At 37.0% G+C, this 26273-nt stretch overlaps 1 protein-coding gene across 1 annotated transcript in view; it reads right to left on the bottom strand.

The window, feature by feature from the left end:
* Positions 1–26273, bottom strand: part of PCCA (propionyl-CoA carboxylase subunit alpha) — a 281091-nt gene that overhangs the window by 229892 nt on the left and 24926 nt on the right. The window contains exons 6-7 of the mRNA XM_027675186.1: positions 11927–12040; positions 10390–10443 (exon numbers count right to left, since the gene is read on the bottom strand). Of these exons, the coding sequence (XP_027530987.1) occupies positions 10390–10443; positions 11927–12040 (168 nt within the window). The remainder of the gene's footprint in view (positions 1–10389; positions 10444–11926; positions 12041–26273) is intronic.

Genomic DNA, 26273 nt, shown 5'->3' with positions numbered 1-26273 from the left:
CTTCATTTGGGCATTTTTTTATCTTTTGAGTAACCTGTTTTAAAAAAGCCTGATGTTATTCTAGCATGTCGGTTTTGAATTTAATACCACAAGATTGGGCACAGCTTGCTAGCAAGATGCCTTGCCCAAAAGTCTGGGCAGGGAAATTCTTTCTAAATTCCAGCCAGAGCAAATTAAATTGAACTTCTCTGGGTGGGATAGGTGGAAGCACCACTCTGCAGCACACCTGCTGCCTGCCTTTGAAAAGCAAATTTACACACTGGATTCCTGAGCAGCCCTTTTGTTCTAAGAGGCATGTTCTCCATATATAGATGTAATGCACTTTCAGCTTCTGTACATGCAACAGCACACACAGTATTTGGGTAGCCTACTTCATTTACCAAAAGAAGTCACAGCTCTATAGTATGGCTACTACAGGAATTATTTAACAACAGTATTAAAACAGAACCCATCAATAAAAGTAACGGTCTTACAAAATTCAAGTGTTTCAGTTTGGTACCACCTTAAAGTAACATGTTCTTTCTGCAAGCAGAATAAAAGTATACACTGAAAATAAGAAATTGCAATATCCCTTATATATATTATTCTCCGGCTTCCTAAAATACACAGAAGCTCACATATACTTATTGTCCTCCAAAGACTAAAAATTTGTAATCAAGGTTTGGGATACAAAAATTAATGCCTGAAGTACCACATACGTTGCAATACCTATTACTTCAAATTACCAACTTGAAAAGTATCCTTTGAACACTGCAATATGGTCTGCATGGGTGTTGAATTCGTAGACACCCTCTACCAAAAGTCTCCTTGAAGACAAATGTGGTTACGGACTACACCAATTTGGTTGACAAGAATCTGCCTCTCGCTCCATAGAAAGCCAATTCAAAATTTAAACTAAGAGAACAAACAACTTCCTCCCCAAAAAAACCAAAACAACCAAATGGTAGGAACAATAGACATTTTGAGATCAGATCCCATTCCAAAGAATCATTTATCTACTCAGAGCTACCTTTAGTGGAGCAACAGCTTTGTCCTAGCATGCACAGCTATAAACCATTCCTACCAAATCACATGCAGGAAGCTGCAAGCCACAACTCTTCCCCAATCAAGGAAAGGATCAAAGCACCAGAAGTCATAAGAACCAGAAAGCAAGCAGTTCACCTGCCTTTAATAACTGCACAACTCTGAACACAAATACATACAGTAGACAATGCCTTAGAGTACAACTTAATCTTACCTAAATGACTAGGGCAGTGGCACACACAACAGCCATGGTTTTTTGTTAGCCATCAGGAAGCACTTCTTTCAGCCAGGCAACAGTAGGTCCGAGCTAGAGGACCTATTTGGCAGAGACTAAGCCCTACTATCCCAGAAGCCTGCCCCTCCATAAACCCGCAAGGGGGAATCTTAATTGAAAGCACTCTTCACCCTCTCCCCTATTTGATCCAATCAGAACATCTGACACAAGTTTATTCATTAAAAAAAAGCATAATTTTCCTCAGGTTTTTTTATAACAAGCCATGAAAACTGTCTTGGCTTATAACCAAAAATGTCTCTCCAGCAACATCTATACTTTGCTACTTGTTAACTCGCAAAATAGTAGCTGTTGTCTAGTCACTGTCTCAATCAAGGTTCTGAATTACCACTTCAGATACCTTTTAGGTGTTAGTACCATGCTAAAGGCATCAGCCTTCCTAGACAACCCAAACAGTAACTATTTTGCAAATTAACAATAGGAATTCCAAATCTGACCAAGGCAGCTATGAAAATATTTCCAGCATGTGAAAAATATTCAAATGGCTCTACTCTCTGCAAACACTCTCATTTAAATATATGCACCTAATGTTCACTAATAAAGGGTGATAATAAATAAAAATAAAAATAAAATAAATATAAATAAATAAAAATAAAAATAAATAAAAAGCTAATAAATAGGTTCACAAATTCTTACACAACGAACTGGCAGGTTTTATTCACAAGAATGTTCTGGAATATCTTTTGCTGGTTTCCCCCCCATTCTAAATGTTTAATGCATTCCCCATCCCCAAACTGTATAATAAGTAGCTTGAATATAAACAGCGTTCACAATACCTCAGAGAGAGTGGGAGAGAGCAAGCACCAGCACTCTTTTGCAAGAGCTCTGAAGAACATGTCAGTATGATCCTAACAGGCATCTGGAATAAAAATGCTCAGTTGTCTGTGTACATATGTAAATTCAGCGATACCTATCCTTTCGGACAGATAATATATGCAGGCCTCTCTACAAAGGAAAGTATAATTTCACAGTATAAGTTTCCACATAGTGCTCTGAAAATAGAGCAGCTTGGAAAATAGCAAGAATACATTTAGTTAATCATATGGTTTTGTTACCAAACTAAGCTGCTGCTACATGAAAGCATCAATTTTCCCCCAAAAAGCTAGCAACCTTTGTCTTGCATCTCAATTGCCAACTGCAATGCTATTGCATCCCAACACACATATATTTGCTATTACTGCAGAGAATGACACGCATCTTCAAGCCAAGTCAGTATCAGATGAGACAGAGGAAAGAAAAAAGTATGAGAACAAATATCCCTGAGACCCCTACCATCACAATCTGATAGCAGCAAACTGCACAACCCATAAGATCATTTCTTTCTAGGACTCATTGCACAAGTATTACTTTCCTGCACCACCTCTAAGTAACCTAGTTGGGATGTCCATCTAATGTACCACATTTCCATATTAAGAGAAGACCACTAAGAGAAATTTTGAGGAAAATGGCTGTAAAGGTAGTTACAAAGAAAGAGGAGTTTGATGGTAAAACCTACCTGAAGTAACCTTTCTAGACATCATCTTTGCATTTTTCTGCTGCTCCATGCATTACTAATCAGTGACCCACTAGAAACTTCAGCACCCATTGAAAAGCCTGGCAGGGTATTTGGCTTTCAATTCTTCTACTCAGTTTATTCTCAACACAAGTATATTCATCAGGCTTAAAAACAACTCTTGAACAAGGGCAGCCACTCAGCAATGAAATGTAAATTACTGACATGTGCTAAAACCTGCACTTGCCACTGCTAATGAGCACATTAAAGAAAAAAAGCTCACTAGATATTACTGCAACCTTTTCACTTAACCCTGTGTGTACTGAAAGCCATAATTTAGTATCAATTTAAGAACCCACCTCTAAACAGTAAGACACTGTTCGGCAGGTGTATGCTTCCTACAGAGTTCTCATGTAAAAATCAGAATGATGGACAAATGTGTGCACACTGACTACAGCTTTATTTTTAATTTAAGTTTCATTAAACTTTTCAAGAGATCAGTAAAAAAAAAAAATCACTCATATGATAACATACATAAATTGCCAACTTTACACAATTAATGGTGTCAAATCTTAGCTGATCAAATAAAATAGGATTATCTACCAATAAGCCCCAAGATTAGGAACTCAACTTGTAGCAACTTTTCCCTTCCTATTATACTCACAGAGAGTTGAAGATCCTGAAAATAATCTTCTCCAAACAGCAGTGGCCTGCAGTCACAGAAAACACCACCTTTGCCTCCACAGCATCTGCGCAATAAAAGCCCTACCAAATACACCGTCACTCCCAAGTTTCAAAGCTTTCAATAATTCAGGTTAGCAATGTTGCAAGAAGTTACTGTAAATTTACATACTGGAGAAGGGGGAAAGGCGATGTTTGGTGAAAATCATTCTGTGAACCCCCTTCGTATTTTGGGGGATGAAAGAAATTATTTAAAGATTGTCTGTGTAATTAAGTTCTTTGAATGCTCCTGTTAAATAACATTTTTGATAGTGGTACATCATGAACAGATGGCATTCAGAACTGACTTTTCAAAATGTAAATTAGGTACCTGAATCAGCCTAAATTAAGTACCTAAATCCCTCTCAGTAAGGTTTCTGTCAAATACTAATTCAGCTATAAATAAGTTAAAAGTGTATCAACTTCAGTCGCTTATTTTTTCCCTCATACCCCTATAACCCTAATCCCAAGATAGCATCCCTTTGAGTTCACCTCCATTCCAAGTCAGGCAGAAACCTAACTTGACTCTGCTATAATCAGCTGTACTAGCTTAAAGACTTTAATAGGGTAGGAGTTGGGAGCAAGAGATATGGGATGTGTTTAAACAAAGATAATTTTAACAGGTTTACAAAGTGACTACATGTCACTGTCATTCCAGCATATCCAAGGAGGGCAATAACTGCTCATGGGGACAGACAGCAACAAGCCACTGGAAGCAGTAATCTCTTCAGGCAGCATGGTCACAATCAGAACAGCAGTCTGACCACAGGCTTAGTAACCTGCTCTTCAGGAGCTGAACACGAGTTGGCCTTCAGGGAGCAAGTCAGAAGCACATACTAGGTTCTACACAAGTCACATCACCTACCTTTAGGAAATCAACTTTTATATTTCTGTTAATTCAAAACTTCATTGCTGAAAACATTCCAACTGCTAAGTATTTTAATGACTTTCTCCATAAACACATGCGTAACAACTCTAGCAGGAACTGTTCAATCAACACAGTACTTTACCAATGTTATTGATCACTGTCATTTAGACTGAAATACAAATGAATGAAGTATGCTGGGAAAATACAAAGCTTATTTGTAAGCAAATCTTCAAATAAAATTAAAGTGAAAAGGTAGATACATACATAATAACGGGTGGGAAGTCTTAAAGTTCCAGTGAATTCCTTAGAAGATTTGCAAAATGAACCACTAAGCACAATTAGGTGGCTGCAAGCAACCTATTAAATTCTTACTCTTCCTGTTGCGCTCACTAAAGCCTTTTACTGACAAAATCTGACAAACCAGGTACGTTACTATTAAGTAGTGTTTATGTTGATATGTGTTCATAGATATATTTTTTTTTGTTTGAGCAACTCTCCTATAAGGAAAGGCTGAGAAAGCTGGGACTGTTCAGCCTGAAGAAGGCCCACGGGGAGCTCAATGTACACAAATATCTGAAGGAAGAGTGCAAACAGGACAGAGTCAGGCTCTCCTTAGTGGTGTCCAGTGACAGAATCAGAGGCAACAGGCAAAAGCTGAAACACAGGAGGTTCCCTCTGAACATCTGGAAACACTTTTTTGACTGTGAGGGTTGCCAAACACAGTTGCCCAGGGAGGTTGTGGAGTCTCCATCCTAGGAGACAGTCAAAAGCCTTCAAGACATGGCCCTGGCAGCCAGCTCTGAGCATCCCTGCTTGAGCAGAGGTGTTGGACCAGATGACCTCCAGAGGTCCCTTCCAATCTCAAAGTATTACCTATGTAAAAAAAGAATTACATAGCATTACACTTTCAAGCTTTCTGTTATTGCAATGAGGAAAAACACAAGCATATATGGTTGTTAATAGAATTGCAATTGAGGAAAGAGAGCAATAAGTTTTTATTCTCACAACCAGACATAGCATAGTGGGGAAAAAAAGAGGACAAAACAAAGCATTTCAGAAGAAACATGAAGGATTCCTGTAAGCCTGGAATAAGTGCTATTGCAGTAACACTGCATGTCAAGAAAAAGAATTTTTACAAATTAGGAGTCCATAAATCCATTCATTTGCAGAACCACACACCCTAATAAGTGTGTCAAGCCAAAGTGCTGTTGTTGAAAGGCATCTCATGGGAAATATTAAATGACTTACAATAGTCCAGATACGCAAAAATCTCTCTAATATCTTCTCTAATCACATGCACAGCATTAAATTATTCCGTAAGTCATGCGAGTCCACAGTTCATCCACCAAGAGCCTCAAGTTATTGGACACTGCTATTTAAATCGAGAGGTTTTGTGTTTGCATTTTTTCTAAGGACAGTTGCACATGTTAAAGCTTTCAACCCAAGCTACCTTAAGAAAATACGTAGCTTTAAAAAATACAAGTTAAAAATAAAGGCTTACTCTTAAGTGATAAGGGAACTTCACAATTTGCTCACAAATAACAGTCATGCAAAACAATTGTAAAGAAATGATCCTGAGACCCCCATAATTAGATGTGCATATGTTGTAGATCCACTTGCACAAAGCTCTTCACAGATTAGACACATGTACCCTTACAGAAGATGACAGAAGTTGCTATTTGGCTTACCTTTTCCTTCTCAAACTTAGCAGCCATTTACAAACATGTGATCAACCATTTCTATATACATTGTTTGACCCTTTATTTCAGACAATACATTGTTGGGATTTTTAATTCCACCAAGAATGTTAATCTAGCTTCAAAGGTAAAGAGAAACAGCACTGTCTGCTTTGTTGTCCCCTTAGTCACACCAAACAGTAGTTGCTAAAAGGGCACAAAAGACATATAGAACCAGGTACCACTCAGAACGCCAAGAAGGTTTATATCTTATTCCAAAATTGAATCCTTTTGTCCCACCATGTTTATGGCTTCTATTGCAAGGAGCAGATTTTGGGGGTAGTAGCTGGTTATTTTTTTGTCAAGAAACAGAGCATCAGAATATTGTAAAGGCTGCATTCAAAAAAGAATATTCCAGATAAAAGGGTTGCATTTGTAGCTTTAACTCTTATCATTCTGAGATTGTTCTATGCACATATTAAATCATTTTCTTGGAGAAAATACACCACAACGCACCACCTTTTATGAAAGCAGGAACTCTATCATATACATGCATCCAAGACACTAAAATACTCTGAAGATTTATGATCTTAAAAACTGGTATTTTTCACAGACTTTGCAAAGGAATAATTTAGCTGATTTTTTGTTTGTTTTGTTTTTAACAGTAGCTTCCCAAGAGACTTTCATGGCAGTTGGGAAAGTGAAGTTCATTTGCGTTTTTCATTTAATTAAAAAGAAAACTGATCCCATTGTGACCAATTGACAAACGGAGTCACATTGGATCATGGTTCGTGTTTGTAATCTTTACAAGGAAGCACAAACATAAATAACCTCAACTACTTGCTGCTAACATCAGCTAGACCATAAGAAGCAGCACTGACTCTGAAATAATGACTGTGTAACAGTCACACACTTCCTTTCTCTCACTCTTATCTCCCCCATATTCTTCCTCACCCAGATTAAAAAAAAAAAAAAGGAAATAAGAGTCACTGTGACCATGGACCAATCCCAAACTATTCAACAGGTGAAGAGACCTGACTCAGCACTCCCATCCCCCACCAAAACAGCTGTCCTGGACATCTGCAAGCAAGAAAAGAAAAATGGCAATTTCAGAAAAGTGTATCTTTCAACTAATAATAATAATAAGACAACAGAGGTGACAGAGCTTCTCAGAAAGGGTCTCCATTAATTTTATAACAGGAAACAATAAGTAAGCTAACCTAAATACAGAGATCACTAGCAAATTCTTCTAAAGCATAAAGGAGCAAATTGATCTTGCAGCTCTGCATAGCATCTGGCAAAAGATACTGGCTCTTCTTTTTTTTCAATGTGGAAGAAGATTTTAGCTTCACCTTTACATTTATGACAATATTGAATATTATGCAATTATTCCTTGAAGGACAGAAATTACTTACATGAAAATACATTCGCATGCGTAAACTACAGGTACCAACTTACGCACTGATTCTAAGAAACATTTGCACAAATCCATGTTTTGTCATTCTACATAATGTTATCAGCATTACGTAAGTTCATCACAAGATTCCATGTTCAAATACCAATCTTTAAGAAATTTATCTTAATGTTTATGAAATCTTTGACAGTCTTACTCAATATAAATGCCATGGATCTCTTTTCTGTCAGCCATCAATAGCAACCAAAATAGATACACATGAAGAGGGAACTGAATGCACCAACTTTTTTACTGGATTACAATGAACAACATGTCAGATATTCATCCACTGATTGCTTTTTTGATAAAGAAGAAAACAATAAAAACCAGCCATTTTCAATACTCTAAATGTATCCATCCAAATTCTTCAAAAGTACTGCCTATAGCTGTATGCTATTCCACATTATTCAGGTAATAATGAACAAAAAGACATGCTTTTGTTCAAATCAGACAGTGGGATTACATGTGAACTGACCCTCCATGTGTTAATTGAAGACAAAGCTTTGCTTTGAGCTCATTACTGCTCTTACACATAAACTGGCAAGTTTAGAAAGTTTACCGTATTTCTTGGTTTCTGCATTTAAGTAGTTTGGTTTAAAAGTACAGGTGCACACCAGGAAATAAGCCCAGGTTTCACAAGTTCCAACACCACTTTCAGTACAAAAGAACAAAATAGCATATGCACAAAGAAAGGGAGAGGGAAAAAGAAAACAGAATGAAAACATCTTCAGCTTCACAACAGCTTAAAAACATTTGTTACTTCTTTAATAAAGAAACAGCAAGCAAGTTTTCTTCCTACCTATATTAATCAGGGTGTCTTGAAAAAATATAAGCAGCCTGAGTGATAAAAAGACAGATCACTTCACCAGTTCTCACTAGGGGTTTGATCTTCTAGAGCCACTGACAACAAGGGAAGTATGATTATGTCTTAATTGAGACTTTAAATAGTGCATTTCAGAAAGCAAAGTAGCATTACCTTGTTTTTGTATATTTTTAGAGAATTGAACACACCAGGTTTCTGAAACATAATTAAAGCTATTTTGAGACTGTAGCACCGACCCAAACTCAAACATGTTTCTAGTCACCACATTATTTCAGGAAATTGTTCAGAAACTGTTCCTAGATTCCGAGTGAAAAGATGAGAAATAGAAAGGGGCAGGGGATCCACAGGAATGTTTGTACTTCCTCCGTTTCTCCTTAATCCTGCCAAAAAAAAGTGTTCCAGACTGTCACATCACCAAATAACAACCACACTATTAGGATATGTGCCCAGTTCAGAGGAATAACTACCAAATTTCAAAGTTTGGCAGTAAAATAAAACGCAAAATAGCATATGCAAGCATTTCTGTTTCATTAACTTTTTTGTTATTAAAAAAACAGGAACTGCCAACTAAAGCCAGTTATCCTGCTGGTCTAATCCAGTGAGAACAGAGTTTGTTATAAATTAAGCCAGGAATCTTCCCTGTAAAAGAGCTTCTGGTATGTGAAGCAGAACAGTGATAAAAGAAAGCTGCTAAACTGCATGAAAATAACATGTAAGAGATCACCCCAGATTTGGTAAATCCTGGCAAACACCAAGTGTTTAGAATTCCTTTCAACTTAAACATTACCAGCACCTGACAGGACTATTCAGCATCACATAGAATCTGCACTTGTTTTTATCTAGGGGCTCTAAAAAAAAAATGCCAGCAACTATGAAGTATGAAAATTTTTGGATTTCATTCTCCAGTAGTCTTGTTAATAAACAGGTGGTGTTCTCTAACACCAAATAATCAACTAAATAGTAAGGATCTGTATTACAGATAGCACTCAAGCCAAAAGAGACATAGTTAAGGAAGACATGTGGAAACAAGACCTGTTCCACAAATGCTAAAGACGAAAGAGCTATCACTTTACAATCACATTCTTCATCTAAGTTTTTTACCCTGAATCAAAAAGGTGCAAATCATTCTCAAAACCAGAAACAAATTTATCTTCCTCCCTGTAAAACAAGATGTTTCTTCAGCTATATGCTTCATTTACTCTGTAACAAAGTTGGTAGTGCAATGGCTTTTTACTGTAAACTTCAATGTAATATGTGCTTGTCCTTATTCTGAGCAAAACCAGTAGATAATAACACAAGATCTGCAGTGACTACACATACAGTATCCACTCAGGACTTTGTTCAAACATTGTGCATGTAACTTTCTCCTAGCAATGCTCAAATTTATAAGCAGCTGCATGAAAGCTTTTGGGAAAAAATCAAATCAGTAAAAAGGCCATGTATCAGTTTGTGATATACAAAAACCCTACTGAAGTAAAGAGGTTTTTAACAGTAATTTTTATAAATTCAGACATGAAGTGAAAACAAGCACCCTCTTGGCTCTTTGGCCCTTTCAGAGAATGCAGCTCCACGATAAAATACCACCAGCAGAGAAGCCAGTTTTTAAACAGCTTTCTATTCCCATCCTGAAGTGCAGTTCAGCACCTTCTCAGGGCTGCTGATACAGCTGTTCACCAGCTGTGCTATGAATCACCAAAATGATCACTTAAAACCACATATTTTTAAGCTAGATGATTTCAGTGACCCAGTTTTGCAGAGCAGCCTCATAAACAGTACAGGCATAAGTGAAAATGCCAAAAGGTTCTTACATCCTGGATAAGGTTCTTACAAACAGGCATCTCCTCTTCTCCCAACGGAAAACACAGGCTGCAATTACACCCTCAAAGTGCAAGAAGTCCACATGCAGAGAAAGCATACTGAAATCTCCTATCTTATGGTATCTTTTAGATCTGCTCTAAGTTATCTCAATTCCTCAGAAACCTTGGAATGAATATATGCCACCTAGTGCAGCAGTCACAGCTAAGCAAATAGAAATAACTTACCAAACGTCTAGCAAATTCCTTATTTTCTGAAAGAAATCCATATCCTGGGTGTACCTTGGAAGACAAAAAAAAAAATTCAAGCTGATTGAGTTCTGAAACCAGACACCAAACTTGCCAGCACCTTTTCAGATACTGGGGAAGGTGAAGTAGATCATTAAGCATTTAAGTAGGTCGAATACCTTAAGAAACTGTCTTAACACACTGATTTATCTATCCTAAGTCAAGCTCTTGAGCTACCATTTCTGAAGCAAACATTCCTTACTTAACTAGGGAGAAAGGGGCTGTTTGAAGAGCAATGAATTTTGATGATCTGCTTTCTGTCTAAATTTTTAGCTCCATTGCAGATTTCCACATGTATGCTCATCCATGCTCTTCTCAATAACCACCATAAAGTACTCCTAATCCCGAAATATTTCCAGCACTAACCACAACAGTGGTGCATAGGTCCACAGTAATAGGAGGTCACTCCAGCCTCTAGTGGCCCTTGCTGGAAAGCACAGTACAGGGTCTTCAGCTGTCTAAGTCAAGCATCCTGGTTTGCTATGCACATCCCAATATAGACCCAGTGTAATTAATTGAGATGCGCATGGGAAAATTTTCATTTTACTTCTCACAATTCACATAAGGTTCTTGATCTAATAATCTGATAGACAAAGTATAAGCCCTTTTATTCCCCTCTTTTAAAAAGAGCCAATATTCAGTTCCAAATTCAGAACCTCAAAGGGAAGATAATATTTTTTTCTTTATAGGAAAGTTTTTGGCCCCTGAAAGCACCATACCAAAACATCATCTTTGAAAGAAGTTACAATGCTGATCAAACTGTTCCAAGGTAATTAGTGTTGCTCATATATACACAAATTTTATTTTAATAAATGCTCTGTGTACAGTAGCTCTGAATAATACATTTATTTCACTGACAGAACAAAGAACATTAGGCATGTGAACACAACTACATATTAGTTTTTCCAACTGATTCCTGCTAAGCTTTGAATCTCTGGCCAATTTGGAAGAAGAAAGGCAGACTAGCCCACATTTACACACAAGCTCATGTGCATTTTTTAAACATTCTGAATCAAAAACAATTACAGGATGCATTATTTACCTTACCATCCTTCAAATAACATTTATATAACATAGAAAGTAATTCAAACTAAGTTTAGGCAAAAGCCTTTCTGGACGCACTTTGTAAAACATTCAAAAAAGCCATTATGGCATATAAAGGGTTAGTGCTTAAAACTAATTGGGATTTTTTTTTTTCCCCCAGCAAATTTGGAAATGAACTGAAGCTGCTCCCTGGTGTGAAAGCTGAATCCAGCAGCCACCTGCAGGATCAGCGACCAGTGCTGCCAGATGCTACAAAGCCTTTGATTTCCAGTAGCGATTTCAGACACATTTAACTCATGTGACATGAACTAACTGGAATAGCATATTCAATCACTTCCCCCCCCAACACCTTTAAAAAAAAAAAATACAAACTCTGGCTTTTCTGCTTTCTATATATGAAACAGCTGCAGCAGATAGACTCATTCAGACTCACAGCTTGGGCCCTGGTTTTCCTAATGACTTCCATGATGGCATCCATGTTGAGGTAGCTTTTGCTGGTGGGAGCTGGGCCAACACAGACAGATTCATCCGCCATTTTCACATGAACCTGAAGAGGCAATATTCTGCATTAACAGATGCTCCCAGCAAAAATAATTACCATCACCCAGTTACATGCACACAAATCTGATTGTTTCAAAGATAATTTACATACCATAACCACTCTAAAATGCACACTGAAATTACCAACACTGACATACAAGTACTTGCACAATAAATCTCATTTCATTTAACTCTGAGCTTAAGTCACTATCAAAATGTTTTATTATTCCAATATATTATTTTGAATTTGATTAAATAAAATCATGAGAAATATAATTTCGGCTTCCTATACTGATCATCTATATGTAAATTCAGACAAAAACTACTTTGTTACATGTAACCAGGGTAGTCTAATATCTTAATACTTAATAACAAACATTCATGACCAGTTCTAAGCAGGCTCCCCAGGAAGTTGGGGATAATTAGAGTGAATTGAACGAAGGGATGCAATGAGTGTCCCTGCACAGCATCAGGTCAGCGCCATGCACAAATTAAAGCCTATGACTAAAGAGTTCAATATCGCTACACACGAACCAGAAAATCTTCAGAATTATTTAAGCAGGCTCATGTTTGATTCCTAATTCATCGTATACTTATTTATATGCATTCGCCAAATACTTTTAGTTAAATACAAAAGGGACAAACATTTCCAACATTTTACCAGGAATAATAAAATAGCTAGATTTGAAGTTAAAAGTCTACGTACAACTTACACGCACGCTTAACTTTAAGAAAAGTTATGAAAGTTTAATTAGATTGGTCTTTAACATGCTTTCAGCGTTCAGAATACTTTCTTTGTAGTAAAATACACACAACCAAGAAACTAAACAACCAGTTTTATCTCATTCTGCTTTTTGTAAGCTCCCTTACAGTGTGTATTTAAGAAAGCATGCCATTGCCTAAACTGTGTAAGATTATTAGCTATGTAAGACTAGTTTGGAATGACAATTTGACATTTCCAATGCTTACCAATTTTAAAAGCTATTTTATGAACTATTTGATATCATCTTCAGCATTTGAAACTGAAAATACATTGTCTAAAAAGGGTGTTCTTTTAGAAGATGAGTATTAACATATGAGAAACAAAATATTTTTGGTTTATAAACATGAAATTTCATTCTTTGTGAAAAGGGATTTAATTTGCAAGTAGTATGAAGGCTGTCAAGTATGACAAACTAGTAAGAAGTAAAGTAGCCTGCATACACTATTGGCTCATTCAGAAAAAGTAAGGCCAGAAAAAAATTTATCTAGAAACACTGACAAGCAATAGTCAGACAGTATTTTGAACAACACAATGAGAAGTATGTAGTCAGGTAAATATAATAAACATGTATCAAAAGGACAAGAGTCCTTATTAAGCGTTTTTTCTTCTGTTTCAGTGACTTTGTCTGAACTTTGCAAAAGTTAATCCCAGGAAGGGACATTAACTTGCCACATAATTCAAAGTTTCTTTCTGGAGGCATCTCTTAAATAGCTTCTGAATTTGCTATATACTCAATTATATGAGAGTTCACATAACCTCCTGGAATTGCCGCGCATTTCACATTTGAATTATTGCTTCTGTAAAGTCACAACAGTTTTGTTTTACCACTACAGCATTAGTTTCACACTATAAACAGAGCAAAACCAAAAAAAAAAAATCTTAAGAACTAGCACAGACAATCACGCAGCAGGATTTCTCATAAGTACACCTCCGCAACTAAGTCAGTAATCTATTTTGACCAAACACTATCAAGATTAACCTGTCATCCTTCTTGCAGCACTAAGTTCAAGAAACAGCATGGCCCCTGGATACCTTTATATTCGCGATCAATTTATATGCTTTAAGTTGTTTTGAATTCCAATGTGGTTTACATGTCTAAACAAAGTCATTCAAGATTAAGCTTAATTAAGCATGTATGTTTTACAAAACCAAAAGCTTCCTTACAGACAAGAACTAACTTAACATAGTTAGCTACTTTTAGGTATTAAGAGAGAAACTCCACACCCACACACTGAGACACCAACACAGTCCTACTAGTACAAAGAGCAGCCATTGAAGAACATCGGAATGAATACTATTACATCATGTAACTATTTTTGGATTAAGGTACAAAGTCAACTAGAAACAATTTGAAGTACAACTATTTTATTGCACAAGTTTTCCTGACCACAAGAACTAGCTTAAGTCCAACAAGCTTTTTAATCCAGAAGCAAACTGCACAGAAATGGCCACTGGTTCCAAAGCTAGTTTAGGTCCAGGAGCCACCTTCATGGCAAGGCACCTAAATCAGCAAATCCTGCCAGATCTTTACACAGGAACAGCTTCATGTTTCTTCACTACATTTCCAGCAAATAGGCAAGTAAAGCAAGGAGTCTGTCAGGGCTGACTAGCCAGTCATTTTTGGCCTGGACTGGTTCCAAACACTGCTCCAGGCTGCAGCAGCTCTCAGGGTGCAGAGCACAGTAAGAGGTAATAAAAGTAGCAGCAATTTGTTTTGGAGATCCTTCTACATCATATTTCAGTATTTCAGGAGGATTTATAAACCTCGTTTGGTGCCAGGGCTTGCCACCACACCCCAGAAGACAAATATGTCCATAACCCAAAGTTTTGTATATAGGCACCACAGAAATAGTCAATATCTGCTTTGCAGGAGATAACCCAATTTAGAAGGGCTGCATGGAACCAGAGCTAGTAAGTACCCAAATTACCTAGCTTATGTTAGCTCTCCTTTACCCTGGAGAGTGGCACATATATTCATTTGACAGCAACATGCTCTCTTGCCTGGCCATACTCTTAATTTATTGAGTTATCCCTGTAATTAAAACTGTATATCAAATAATCATGATTTCAAGATATCAAAATTAATAACTTTATACCTAAAATATATATAGGTCTCCTAGACATGTTCTGTTTCACACAGCAGAATCAAAGTAACCTTCTTCTGGAGTCACTCAGCCGCTGCAGATCACTAGTTGAAATCTATATTATTTACAATGCATATTAAATATGCATGCCTCTCAACACTGAAACGTAGAAAAGTTTTCTCAATATGGATATAGAATATATTAAAAATTATTTTAAGGCAAGGAACTAAACCACATTCATATGCAATGCATATGCAATCTAACCACTTAGTTTTAGTGCATATGAATATATAAACAATCAAAGACACCAAGATAATTTAAAGATCCCTAGTACGATAATTATTCGGCAACTCCAGAGTTTGTTACCTTCATGTGGATCTGGTTCATGACAAAACTGTTTTTCTTCCCAACTTGTTTCACAGTGATTCTCATTTACTAATTCCAAAAAGTAAAGGCTGACTTTGAGAGCCAACAAAGAAAAATACATCTACATGCATTTCCTAACAGAGTGCTTAATATCACTTGCCTAGTTTCCACAGATTTTATATACTTCAGCAGTTTTTGAGGCTTATCATGTGACAGATGTAATGTACTTTAGTGTAAATGCCTAATTAACACATACACACACACTCACTCCCCTTCTCCTCCATCTCCGAGGAGGTCTGGGATTCCCAAGTGTCCCAGTTTTTCAGTATGGGTCAGCCTACACATCCCCAGATCTCAATACAGGTTGATATTCACTCAGCAGAGACAGTTATACTGAGTTGCAAGCTGCATTTCCCCCCTAATTCTTTTGTACTCCTTCAGAATTTATATTATAGGTCAACTCTTATGGATGCATTTACAGCTGATCAAATCTAAGGAGCAATTAAAAAAACCTCAATGAAGAGAACACTTTTGCTTGGTATTCTAGATAAGATCGAGCATTGTTTAGACAAAGAAATCTAATGAAACAAGTCATTCTCCTTTTATAGCTCAAATCAATATTACACATTGGAACAACATCCGTTGGTGTAAGTGGATTCACTTAATTGGCCCAAACTGCATAATACGCTCAGCAAGACAAATGACAATTAGCTCAACCCATAAAATAGGGCTAATGAGTAAATCCTTTGTAAGGTAGCTAAAAAAAACGCAACCACCTCAAATCTTGCCAGCACCATTGCCAAAAGAGACAGACAAAACAGAATAAAAAACCTGTGACATTTAACAGTCTTGAGTTCAAAAAAAATCAAATGGATGCAAAAAAGGTTCAAATTTACTGGTTTGGAAAAACACATTTTTCATATGACTTAAGTGTCTTTAGCAGCTTCACACTAAAATACACACAGGAATAACACAATAAGTCTGAGCACACAGTGTGCAGTATTCATACAGCCTTTAAAGTGCTGTCTGCAAAGAAATACTGCCACACAATTACAGCATTTAACCTTAAAATAAAATAATGGAAACATTTCTATAGCACACGAAAAACAGAACTGTGAAAGGCATAAATAGTATAACTATCCCATATTTTCCATTTCTTTTTACTCAGCATTTCAAAAACCTAAATAAAAATTTATGCAAATAAACAAACCAATCTACAGAGTAGGCATAAGTAGATTTCTCTGCAAGCCTATTTTAAAACATTTTAATTTGATGGCCCACAAACAGTTATGCAAGGACTACGTAAAACAATTCTTCAGTGGTCTTCAAACATGTTTTGGTGAAGGGTATTTACTTCCAATCCTCTCCAAGTCTACAATGACCCTCAAAACAGCCCATCCATTAGGATCTGCAGGATTAGATCCTTGGTTGGTGGACACCAGCTGAGAAAAATAAATGTAAAAAAAAAAAAAAAAACCCCTTTCCTTTACTTCCTTGTCTTGCCCTTCAAGTTTGCCAGCTGGTCAAAACCTGAAGATAGCAATAGCCTCATTAACTAGGGGCCTCAAAAATCCACCAATTTCAACTAAAATTAAAATTAATGGATCCAGGCTGAACTGAACAGTCTTTAAAAGACAAGCAACATAAACCAGGTGAGGAAGACTGCATTTCTAACCAAGACTAAGAGAATGCACTTTTCAACATGCATCAAGATTTTCATCTGTTTGAACTCTCACTTATAAACACTGATTTATTTTTACAACCTTTAAAAAAGAGAAAATATCTCAAAATTGTCTCTCCCATGAACAAAGCTCTGGAACTTCATCGGCTGCTAATAAGACACAATTTTACTTGCCTCATAAACTGGAAAGGACTGTCCACTGTACCTAGAGACCTGACCACTCCCACTGTGAAAAGGAGACCACATTAAGGCTGTCATGAAGTGATACTCAAACTGTGCTCTGCTTGCTTCAGCAAACAAGAGAATGCCTCCTGAGTACTGAAGACATTACAGATAAGAATCTAGAGAAGACTCTTCCAGAATGGCTTTGGCTCCTGAAGTCTTTTCCCATATGCCTATTCTTTGACAGGTAACTTCAGTGAAGCACCTTCTAGAACAATGGGGGAAAAGAAGGCTTCTCCATCAATTTTGTCACAAGTACTTCCAGGTTTTTACCCTCCAACACAGCAAAGACTAGAAACAAGTACACAAGTTTGCTATTGAAAATTTAGCAGAATTAAATGGTTAGTTTGTATCGCAACCTTCCACGTTTTAATCAACACCAATCAGGAACAATCAGTCTTTCTTTGGTAGAATCACTGAAAAAGTAGATCAATAGTCATCTTGGATGAACTAAAGAATTAACACAGGTTGAGGAATCAGGATGGGAAAACCAGAACGTCCTATTCTCTAACTCCAAGCCATTGCATTAACAAAACATTTGCCACAATCTTGCAGGAAAAGCATTTCCCTTGTCTCTTTCCACTCGTGTCTCCCTTTGGTGGGGCAGCTAGCAAGTTACTTCACCCAAGTAAAGATTAGAGGCAGCACAGCCACTCAACACAACTTTTGCTGATGTCTGGGGTGCTGGGAAGAAACAGTCTGCAAGCTAGCAACTGCACTCATACATCTGCCAACTGTTTTTATTTTGGAGCACATTATCCAGACCAAGTCTCCAGGAGTAACAGAATTTTACTTCAGAGCATACATTAACAATTTGGGAAGACACTTAAATCTGTTTACCAAAGGAAGAGTTGCAAGAGTTGAGCAATTCATCATATTTATTTAGAGCAGTCCACTATACTGTGTGGAAGCAAGAGTTTCATCTTTGGAGTAGATGTGATTCTGCACCTTTAAGTGTTTTAGAAAAAGAAATAAGGTTTTTGTGATGTTAACAAAATAGTGATGCCCTACAGTGTTTTTAGCAGCCTCCCTGCATTTCAAACACATCTGCACCCACATGTCAGCTTTTCCCTAATGGAATCTCATCTTCTAAGCACATTAGCAAAGCAATAGGACACATCTTTCTCATGCTGTTTCTTTTTCCTGCCTCTCCCAAAAACAACCTCACCAAGGAATATATTTGATGCATGCTTCTTTGTTTCTCTCTCTATAGGGGTAAGACACCTGGGAGACAGGAAAGCCACTATTTAGACAGGTCTAGGAAACAGTATCTCATGGTAGCAAGGGCAGTCAACTACAGAACTTCCTATAGTAGAGATTTAGCTCTTAACTGAGCTAGATATCCTACAAGACATTTGGGATTCAGAGAGAGTAGCTTAAACTGAGCCATATTACAAAGCAACACACTATGCATTGGTAGCATGCTCCTATCCACCATTTTCAGCTTAATTCGTATGGACTTCCTCTTTCAGGTGGATGAACACAGGAAACAACCATTCAGATGAAGTCTACAGATGATAGGTTGCAGAAATTACTTCCAGCATCGAAAGACAGCAGTAAACCCAGGGATCCCTGAAACCAGTTCCATGGTTGAGAGAACAGCTCACAGTAACAGCAAGGTGAATTCACAGCTACCCGGCATTTCAGCTACGCAACAGTATTTAAAAGTAAGGTGAGAAGGGAAGTATGGACATCAGCTAAAGGCAACATATTCTGAATCAGTAGCTGGAAGATTTAAAAAAAAAAAAAGAGAAACAAAAGATGCAGGCCCTACAGTGAGTTATGTTCTTCCCAGTGTGGGGACTAACTTCAGGCCCAAAATGAAAAATATATTGAGACTTGCATTAAGTTTTATAATATGCTTCACTTTAGGCATATACAAGATGCCACTCACAGGAGGATTCCACCCTTAAACTCTCCTCCACACTCAGCCCTAGCAATTGCAATGCTGCTGAGACAGATCAATGACCTGAACAGACCCAGTGGAAAAGTAATCTAAGGGGAGGGAAGACTAAACTTTTTCAGATCAGCAAGTTAAACCATCTTCCCAGCCACATGATCATCAGATCCAGTACAGTGAATGAATGAGAGGGGACAAGAGAGCCCAAACAGTCCTTTCAGAAGTACTTTAGACTTACAGAAATTCAGACATAATAAGAAACCAGTTCTAAAATGTCAAATAATTCAAAGAAAATATCAGAAAAAACAGTTTGTGAGTGAATACAGAATGCCTTCAGTCACAGAAGGATGAGAAACTTCCAGTGCAGGTTTGCTAAAACAAAGATTTTCCTTATGCAATATATGCATGTACAATAGAAAATATATATGCACATGTGTGTATGTATACATGTACATACACAGACCCCTTAACCACTTCTGGGTAGCCAGCGAGAGGAGTTTTACCACTGAGGCTAAGTACTAAAGCAGTACCTACAATAAATAAAAATTAAGTCATAAAACCTTAAAATTATCATCATGGTCAGCATAAGATTATGTTTTAAGTGGAATAATTTAAAATGCCTTATTAAATATTGGAACTTAACAACAGGTTATTACATAACATTCATAAAAGTAGCACATTTTTCCTTCAAAATTCCACTAATGTAAACATTCAGAGTTCTAAAAATTATGCTTTGTTAGTTCTTCAATAAAATTGTTAGTTCTACAAGAAAATTAATTCTCTGCCAGTGTATTATAATTATTCATTACAGGATAACTTTGAAAAGATAGTCCTCCATATAAAACCCATCCTAAGTTTTTTTTACCCTCAAAAGTCTTCTTTTGAAAGATGAGTCAGCTCTGAGATTTCAAGATGCAGATGTCAAGATGCAGACTATAAAAACAGTGTAATGGAGAAAAAGCACCAAGCATGCTTGCTGTGGGAACTCACAGAACACAGTAAGCCACAAGTCCCATAAAATCTACTTGTTCAGTAATTTTTCAGTACAGGCTTACCTTTTTAAAAAAATATGACTTCTAGAAATCTGCCCATGCCAGAAGTGTCATTGCTTCTATGCCGTCTGTTTGACAGTCACTTGATCACATTACAAACACAGTAAGAAAGCATAGAGCAGCATTTGTTACAAAACAGTCAACCCACCACTAACTCTTAGCCCTAACTTAGATTTTAAGAAAGGGTCTGTCAGGGTTTGCAACCCTGTATTCAAAGAAAGTTTAAGCAGATTTTGTGTAGTACTAGATAAAATAATGACAGAAGACCCCAATGTCAAGCACATAAAGAATTAGGTGGTAAAAAACATATTCAGTAAATGGGTACCAAAGTAGCTAACAGCCGGCAGGGTCAAGGACATCCAACAAAAAAAAAAATGCAGTTCAGCAGAACTAAGTTACAAGATGAATAGTTCAAGATGACTGCTAGACATCGCACAAGGTTATCTATGCTCACAAAAAAAAATTGAACTAGGCATAAAATGTATTTCTCAGTTTCATCTTATGGTGTAATGCTTTTAGAAAAGGCATCTATTGATCAACAGACCACTATAGTAACCTCCATTCCATCCTTTAAGAGAACTTTTATGTCTATATTCTTCAATGCTAAACATATTACCCCTACATGAAGTGAAGCAGTGGGTATCCGGTAAATCTGAAAATGACTGTACAGACAAGTAGCTGGCTCACCAAGTCTGTAAGGACTATGCACAGCCTAACAAACAGGCAGGAACAGACAAGAAAACGGGCACTGTCCATATACAATTTTCACACAGTTAATACCAAAACTGGACAATTCACAGATGCCAATGCCAGACTTTATGCGATCCCACCCTTTTCCAGACCATCTGACAAAAATTTCTTCAACAAAGGTTTTTCTTTTCTTTACAGCCCTCAGAGTTCTGCCGTGGCTATATCTCAAAATGTAAAAATTTTATTTTAGCATGACCTTAGAAAAATCCTTGATTTGTTTTGGGTTTTTTACATTACTGAGTAGTTTCCATAACAATGTTTCCACCTCCCAACTTATTTTCTATGATGCACACTTTTCCATCTTAAGGTAACTTAAGGATAGCAAGTAGAATCTTAGTCTCCGCTGTATCCCCTTAATCTCAGACATTATTATTTCAGGACATCGAGCAGATCTAGTTTAAAAACAGTGCATGTGTTAAGGAAACAGGTCTTGGTATACAGAAGAGCATTCTTCACAGGACATTATGAAGTTCCTCCCACCAAGAGTTTAAGTTTAATCTTGTTCCGATAAACTAAACAATAGCGAAGTGTCAGGTCTTCCCCCACACCTACTTCACCCCCTTCTACAAGAAGCTATCACTTCTGTGATTCTCTTTTTTGAGGCAAGAATTTAAGTGCTAAGTCAAATGCTCTCGTTCTTCACCTTTGAACACTAACTAAAAATTAGAAAATGTGGGAAGCACCACTATCAGAATAGCTTAATTACAGTATCATAAATACATGTGACTTATACATATAAATTCTATAAATAGACATTTAAATATATCTTAATATAAATAGATCTTAAATATAGCACACTTAGTCAATGTTAAATATATTTCATATGGTAAAAAGAGATAATTACATTCAATACAGGCAACACGCACACAACACTGAAGGAAAGAAACAACCTATTTCTGTAAGGTGACAACTGTTTCCATTTAAGAGAGGCACAAATTTTTGCATTCCTCACAAGATATAGATAATATTCACAGGTTTAATAAATTAACTCAATCTTATGTATAGTTTTATAAGTCACTGGAGCAAACCTGTATAAATAAATTCCTTTAGTTTTGACTAAATGTTTTAAAATGAATGTTTTAAAAGAGCCTGGAATTAAAAAAAAAAAAAAAACTTTGAAAGTTGCATGGAATCTACATAGCACAACAACATATGCACTTACAGAATATTTCCTTCTAAATCCTCTTTCCTGTCAGCATTTAGGTTTGGGTTTTTTCCCCTCCAACCTGCTAAATAAAGTCATATTTCCTGCTGACAGCAAATGATTGGTTTACCTATAACTCCAGGGGGTTTAACTATCCATCCTTTAAGAAGCTTTGACAGTTTAACCTGCTGAGCTCACAGCACCCAAGGGAGGGTCTTACTTGCAGTTTTACTTCTGCTGCTGCTGACCACTAATACTGACTCCACAGATAATGGATTTCAATAACAACCTCCTACAGGTTAACACTTTGGGTACTAGCCACAATACTGCTCTAATTAAGCTAATACATGAAGGTTACAGTTTGGTAGAAAGTTGTATTAAATTTGGCAGTGCTTACAATAGCAGGAAAAGTGCACATGGTCACCTGTCCACTAGCTCTGGGATAAGTGTTCCTACAGATATAATTCAGTTGGTTTATGGGTTTACACAACTTTTTTAAGGTGAGCTCAATTTATTAGTTCCATGTCCTCTAAATATGAATTTTTCCAGCATAACTGACAATTTCATGAGGGTATGAAATGGATGCCTCTAACCATGCTGGGCACAGAATGTGTCTACCTGGCATATAAATAGTCCACGCACTACAGTTAGAGGGTTTGGTTTTTTACTTTACAAGGCTTGGAGTATACTGATAATGGAAAATATTAGCAATTTTATTTCTTTGAAGCTAAGTTGCTAACACTGAAAATCAATTTTATATTTTAGCAAGCTATTTATTATGTAAAATTTTAAAGATGTTAAAAACATCTAGCTGAGAGTGGGAAATAACTCATATTTACTGAAAACAAGCATTTGACAAAATACAAAAAACTAGAGAGGCATATGCTTAAATGCATTTTTCAGACTATGCATTTAGTTAATCTTTTTCAACACAGCACTTAAAAGCACACATGCACATCAAAAATAGAAGGGGGAAAAAAGGTTCTTTGTTAAAAATCTGGTATTAACTTTATCTGCAAAAACATCTATTCATTAGATTTTATTTTATTTTTGGTAAAGTATACAATCTGACAGACACTCTACCAAGTAATAATGAAGCAGCATGGGAGCCATTTAATATATTTCTTGATTAACTCATTGCCTGTCCAGTTCTCATTCAGACATGTGCTCACATGTCATAATCGTCATAACTCCCATCATCCCTACAGTTAACACACAAGCTCCTTGATTAGTGCACAACTCCCAAACGAGCCATTGCTAATGCTAAATAATTCCCTTCAGCCTCCTGCGACTATACCACAGGCTCTCCAATTAAATATAATGTCTCTGATGAGCCATATTAATCCGGACAAATTCCTGCCTGAGATTCTAGCCCACTCACTTCCTCTAAAGAAGCAACTGAAATAAAAAGAGGAAAGCTGTGTACATAAAAATTAGCCAGAAGAATATATTTGCCATGAAGCTTCAATCACAAAACTTTGCAGTTACAGTTATGCTATTCGTGGAGGCATCCGTGAAACTGGCATGTTAATACAAGTTTACTGATAAGTGACAATGAGTAAATTACCATTTTAATAATTGAAAAGCAAGCATGTAAAGCAGATAGCTTTTCAATCAGTTAATTACAATTAGCAATATCTAATCACATGTGATAAAATTAACTCAGATCACTTGGTGGTGGTATAGCAATTATATTCAGCTGGTCTTGTGCATTAAGCATCATTTGAAACATTGGCATAGCTGTGCACACTCACACAAAAGGTTTTTTCAGGTTATAAAAATATTGCACTAATGACCCTAAAAACTTCAGAATTTGTACCAAGAAAGTACCATGCCTATTAAAAGCCTGCTGCAGTATCACAGATTATATGGTGAAGTCCACATTTTTAAAGATATTTACATAGGTATCAAGCAACATTAAAATATTTTAATAATAGAAAGGAGCCAGTCATGGGTCAAATATATAAAAGCCAAATTATAGTAATCTCCCCGCTTCAAAATGGGAAGAGTCTCTGGAAAACCTAATCTTTTCAGTGTACACCGCAATTCCTTAACATTTAACTCAAAATTGCTGCCATTAGCTGGAAATTGACTACTTGGATTTTATGAAAATCATAAGGAGTTCCTATAATTCCTAGAGTCTAATGTCCTTAACCCCAGTGCTGACCCTCTCACTAGAAGAGATATCAACAAAGGACATGTAAATAGACTGTTGCAGAAGTATCCTCTAGTAGTTCAAAATATTGCTTGCAACTGCACAAATTGTAAGATATTCAAATAACCCCCATGAAATTTTGATAAGCTCTTCCCCAAGGTCCTTGCACCTTCATCCTTACACTAATGCACTTCATCTTCATTTACCTGATCATTAGTTTCCAGTTTGTTCAGCTGGAAACCAACACACACTAATTACTTTGACATCACAAAGTCCTATCTGTCTTCACCACCTCCCCAGACAGCAGGGAGAAATTATCAAGGGTAGGCATGATAATATCCTGATAAATGATGATTCACATCACCTCACTGTCAATCATCCAGAAGTGCTCACGCAAGATACCACTCAATCTCATTACTGAATCCTAGGGCTAAGAGTACAATACACACCAGGAGTCATATTTCAAACAGCAGGCCACCTGGATAAGATGCAGCTCTCGGAGATTTTCATGAATTTTGTTGGCTTTTTGTTTTAACATGGTAAATGTCAAATATTCATCCATTTTACCATGTGTATATAGGCTGGCAGAAAAGGACATGCTGAAAAGCAAGGCAATTCATCTTGAGGGTTCAAGTGAGAAAAAAAATCTAGGTTCTTCGGAGGGGAGGGGAGGGGAGGGGAGGAGGACAGGTAAATTTCCTTAATATAAGAAGAAAATTCATCAACCTATCTGAAGTTTCAAAGTTCAATTTCATGATTTAAGTATCCTTCCTGCTGAAACAATCTAAATGTATTCAGAGCTCCGAAAGAAGTAATGCTAGCTTTGAAACTCATTGACAGAGGCAAAGTTCACTTGTTCCATGACAAAAAGCAGATATTCATAAAAGCAACGTTCTGGTTCAATAAATAGCTGATGAGGAGTGGGGGATGGGAAGGATGTGTGTGTGTGAGCAGTCAAGGAGCAAAACAAAAATTTAGTAGGAGCTGCTTCCTCAGAAAATATCAACTCTTTCCCTACTTCCAAAATAATATTGTCCTTCCATCTCTCTCAGTCCAATTACACATATAAAGCAACATCCAACAGATAAAGATGAGGACTTGCTATCCAGCACAGGATCTAAGAGTTGCTCTTTATGCTAAGGAATGAGGAGGGAATAACACGTATGACCATATCCTAGGTCTATAACACACTCCATTTTCTTGCCCAAGAGAATCATGCACTATCACTAAACTTGCACAATGATTGATCATATTGTTCAGTGTATGGTGCATCGCTTATGGAAGAGGTGAGGGAGAAAAGAGGAAAACAATACTGCAAGAATGTGGGGGTAAAGTGTGAGGGAATTCCACAACCATGTGTGGTATGTACTGCTAGGGAGAAGAAAAACAGTCAGAACTAAAGACCAAAAATTGAGAACACTATAGAAACAAACAAACTAAGAGCAAGCAAAAAAAGAACAAAGAAAGTACAAAGATGCACATTCTACCATTGCACACCATTTTTCTGGCTGAAGACATTTTAAACACTCAATGCCAGTCAGAGCAGCAGAGCGCTCTCTTGCAGGTATGGATGATACTGCTACAGGCATGCTCGTTCTGCATCCAGCGGCTGCCAGCCCACACAACTGAGTCTGAACTTGGCAGGAACCCTCACATACACTTTCTTGCACCTCCGCTGCCCCAGACTGCTTGAAATATGATCACAGGCTCACAATGAAACCCTTGTCCCATTTCAAAGTACTCTCCTCCTGTGGGGCTGCAGGGGACAGGCAGCAACTTACAGACTCCTGTTCAGATAATGTTAACATAACATTTTTCAAGGAGAAACTCAGAGGCTTCTCCTTCAAATGTTCTAAACGTTCTAAAATATATGTAAATGCAAATATAACAGAAATGCAAAGCTCCATAAAAAACGCTGAATGAAGTCATTTAGGTGTGGCTGCACTACCTACCTGACACATACACTATTCAAAGTCTACATTTTAAAGCAGGTGTGGATCACTAACAAAGTTCAAAACTGAAGAGCTCTTCATAAGCTTCCTGTCAAAATACTCAAGCTAACTAAAGACAGCTTCTAGTTGTCGCGGTAGGAACGGCCGTGCGACATAAAAAAGGTTCCAACA

The sequence above is a fragment of the Neopelma chrysocephalum genome, unplaced genomic scaffold (assembly GCF_003984885.1).
Source record: "Neopelma chrysocephalum unplaced genomic scaffold, ASM398488v2 Primary Assembly neopelma1_25, whole genome shotgun sequence".
Classification (NCBI taxonomy): domain Eukaryota; kingdom Metazoa; phylum Chordata; class Aves; order Passeriformes; family Pipridae; genus Neopelma; species Neopelma chrysocephalum.
Note: the sequence above shows the minus strand (reverse complement) of the source record. Positions and strands in the feature narration are given on the sequence as shown.